This window comes from Triticum aestivum, chromosome 3D (assembly GCF_018294505.1).
Source record: "Triticum aestivum cultivar Chinese Spring chromosome 3D, IWGSC CS RefSeq v2.1, whole genome shotgun sequence".
In the NCBI taxonomy this organism is placed as follows: Eukaryota; Viridiplantae; Streptophyta; class Magnoliopsida; order Poales; family Poaceae; genus Triticum; species Triticum aestivum.
In genome coordinates this window covers 570,368,723-570,372,481 of record NC_057802.1, presented here as the reverse complement: position 1 = coordinate 570,372,481, position 3,759 = coordinate 570,368,723, and the positions used below count along the sequence as shown (strand labels likewise).

The 3,759-nt window shown below is 42.7% G+C and overlaps 1 protein-coding gene across 1 annotated transcript in view; it reads right to left on the bottom strand.

Moving 5' to 3' along the window:
• Positions 1–3,248, bottom strand: part of LOC123075516 (uncharacterized) — a 5,904-nt gene extending 2,656 nt beyond the window's left edge. Inside the window, exons 1-5 of the mRNA XM_044498107.1 lie at positions 3,162–3,248; positions 2,646–2,792; positions 2,358–2,579; positions 1,987–2,286; position 853 (exon numbers count right to left, since the gene is read on the bottom strand). Coding sequence (XP_044354042.1) covers position 853; positions 1,987–2,286; positions 2,358–2,579; positions 2,646–2,792; positions 3,162–3,248 — 757 coding nt within the window. The remainder of the gene's footprint in view (positions 1–852; positions 854–1,986; positions 2,287–2,357; positions 2,580–2,645; positions 2,793–3,161) is intronic.
• Positions 3,249–3,759: the final 511 nt, after the last annotated feature.

Below are 3,759 nucleotides of genomic sequence, written 5' to 3'. Positions count from 1 at the left end.
CCGGAGCCGCCGCCGGAGCCCCGCCCCTCGCCCCGAGTCGCCCGACCCCGCCGCCCCTCGCCTCGAGCCGCCGGAGCCCCGCCGGAGCACGCCCCGACGAGGTACCTCGCCGCCCGTTCGGTTGCCGATTTTCTTTTAAAAAAACCCATTCATTTAAAAAAACCATAGATCGGTTTTTTCGGTTTTATTATTTTGCGAGCGTTCACCGAACCGTTCGTTTTAACGAACGCGTTCGTCGGTTTTTCTCTGTTAACGAACGTCCTTTCTTTAACCGTTCGTCCATTTTTCTTTTTCATCGGATTTTTTTTGCGATTATCTCAGATTCGATTTCTGATCGAATCTTCGATTCTGTTTAACTTCTCGCTCGTTTATCGGAATCAGGCGATTCAAGCGCCTAGAGTTTCATCTCGAAATTTTCTTTCCGTTCAACCTACTCAAACAAGTTTTTGCTACAGTAAAATTTGACCTAGATCCAGATTAGTAAACGAAGCTACTTTCTTTCGCCGTTTGACTTTTGTTGCTTCTTTCGAGTTGATTCTTTTTGCAAACCGGAGTTCTTAAGTTGAACTTGCTGGTTGGATCTTTCATTCGAGTTTTACCTGTGCATTAGATGAGTACTGATTATATGCTTGTTTGTTTGCGATAGAGTACCCGGAGTGTGCCGCTTGTTACTTCGAATCGCTAGGTTTTGTGGATCATCAGCAAGGCAAGTAACACTTTGATCATACCTTTCATACCCAGTTTTATTGCATTAGATCTTTTCCTCAAACAATTGCATGATTAGGATCTGATTAAATTGTGGGAACTGGGAAGTAGTTGAGGTAGTACCTATTACCTGTTTTCTTATCAAACCCTTGGGAGTTACTTCTACGTTGCTATTATATTGCCATGCTATGCTCGTAGACGTGGTTTGGGTTTGAGAGATATTCATGACAGATGTGAGATGTTTATTAATGGTTCAACTTAAGGTGGCAACTAAAACTCACATCTGGGTGGATTGAGGCACCTGGAGAACCCAGTGTTGTCTGTATGTATAAGGACCGCCACCCAGGCTCAAAGGGATCATAAGATTGTTCATGCTAGAAACTTCCGTGTGGAGCCACAAGCTATTATGGGCTCTAGCATAGTTGAGTAGGTTACAGGATCTCTTGAAGAGGTGGGCTAGCAGATGTAGGGGAAAGTAGGTGTACCGGTCCATCCAGAGTAAAGAGTGATTGTTTCTGAAAGACTGTGTCTCGGTCATCCGTTTCTCAAACATCATGTAGTGCGAGAATCAAGCGGAGGCGATCGAGTCTTGTGGGGAAAAGTGCGCAAACCTCTGCAGAGTGTACAAACTAATCATGGTTAGCCGTGTCCCCGGTTATGGACAACTTGAGTATCTAGTACCTGGATTATCATTTGAATCTCATCACCATGTTACTTTTAATTAATTTTGTTGGGTTAATGATGACACCTAATTGGGATTGAGTTGGAGGTACCTTCTCAATGTTTCACAACCACCATGATAGTTAAATAAAATTTATTCCTTTGCAGTAGGATAAAATTGGCTTTTCGCAAAACTGTAACCATAGAGCTTTCCACCAGCCATATATGCATGTAGTATAGCATTATTATTGTTCATTACTCTCTATGTGTTACTTTGCCAGCATATTCTATGTGCTGACCCGTTTTCGGGCTGCAACGTTTCATGTTGCAGACTTTTCAGACGACGAGTAAGGTGCCTTAGGTCGTGGTCTTATACTCAGTGATGCCGCTGGAGTTGATGGACTCACTTATCTTCCAAGTCTTCCGCTGTTATCGTTTTTAGGTGGCCTTAAGCCATGTTTATCATACGTAATCTCTTCGGAGATATTCGATGTAATAAGTGTGTGATTGCTACTCTGTTATAAATCCTCCATTTGTACTGTGCGTGTCAGCATTACTGATCCAGGGATGACACTGGTGCACAGCAGCACAGACCATTTGAGGTCTGGTCGCTACAGATACTTCTGGTACTTGGATAGGATCATCCATATCACCCTTGAAACTACCCCAGAACTCAGGTGTGCAGTAAAAAGGTGTGTTTCCACGAGAAGTTACATCAACACCGTCATCATCCTTTTGCAAATTTATTTTGGAAGGTGTGTGGAACCGGTCTGAATCATCTTTTTGATATACAAACTCTTTTTTCGGAAGTCCACCATCGTTTGAAGACTCATTAATGCCTCCGTACAGATTCTCTTTGTCTTCTTCCAGGTTACTGGGTTTGTAGAAGACGCCGGTTTTGTTCAGTTTCTCAATCATCCTCTGCAAGAAAACGTTTCATCTTAGTTCTTCAATTCAGTGATGGATATTAAAGTGACGTGCTCAAGTGTTACCTGTGCGCATAACTCTGGCAAACGAATCATTTCCTTCCGAAGCTCATTCATCTCACTCAAAATCCGGTCCATAGTAGGCTTCTGGCTCGAAGCCTCCGAGGTACTGCCCTCTTTCCTCATTCCAGTAACGTTAGATTTTTTGCTACTAGCTTTCTTGGTTTTTTGAGCTTCTTCTTCTGCAATTTTTTTCAGCCTGTCCTCCTCTGTAATGTTGTCATCGATCTACAAACCATATGCACACTTAATTTTATTTCATAAATGTAAAAAAAACATGATTACTCGGATTACCATCCCAACACCACGACCATATTCATAGTCGTATTTGTCTCTTCTCACAGCCATATCTTCCGTCCAGTTCCTCATCAGCGGGCTCAACAATGCCAACGGATCATATTTTGGACCGGTAATTGGTTGCACCTTCTCCCAATATAGGTACTGCAAAACACATAAACTAATTAAATTACATGTTCTTCCGTGACATTTTATAACAAAAGTGTTGAAATTAATAAATACAACGTACTTGCAAAAGGGCGAGGATCCCCTGGGGCCACTGCCTAACATGGCCGTCCTGCAGAAGCTTACCAATCTCCGACAAACAGAATCGCGAAGTGAATGCATTCCAGTTGAACTTCCTTATCAACTTAATATTTTGCACTAAGGCATAGTATTTCTTCGGAACGTATTCATGAGACACTGGTGCAATTATAGTTCCTAAGAGAACTAGAAATGTCATCCGAATAAAGTCATCGTCAGTGCTCTTATTCTTCACAGTCTTTTCTATGAGATCATCAATCATGATCTTACCATTTTTCTTGCTAACAAAAGTAACTGGTATTTTTTTCGTTGCTTTTTGTCCTTCAGTACTAAGAAACCCAAAAACATCCACTGCATTGTTTTTCCAACCAAATATGGACTACACACCATCAGGCCTTAGTGAAATAAGGACTTTACTTCCAGCAGTACTTTCAGAACTCTCTTCGACCATGAATTTTTTGCTACTTGGATTGTAACCTTGGAGTAAAAAGTGAAGCAAATAATCATGCATCTGTATCGATGGTATTCTAAACATGCCCTGCATATCCGTTTCATAAAACCGGAATTTTTGACTTGGTGACAGTTTATCAACTAGGCTAACCCACTTTTGAATAGAACATGGAATCACACCGTCGATATTCATACTGCATCAAATAGTTTTCTGTCACATACCATCATACTGCTATGAGCCTCGTCGTATAAAAAAACAGACAAAAAAACTTACACGACGTCGACGGTGGGAGAGGCACCGGCGGCGTATAGTGGGCGACAGGTCAGGGTACAAAGGGCCGGCGCGGGCGCACCGACGGTGTGGCGACGGTGGGAGCGGCACCGGCAGCGTATAGAGGGCGACGGGTCAGGTCAGGTC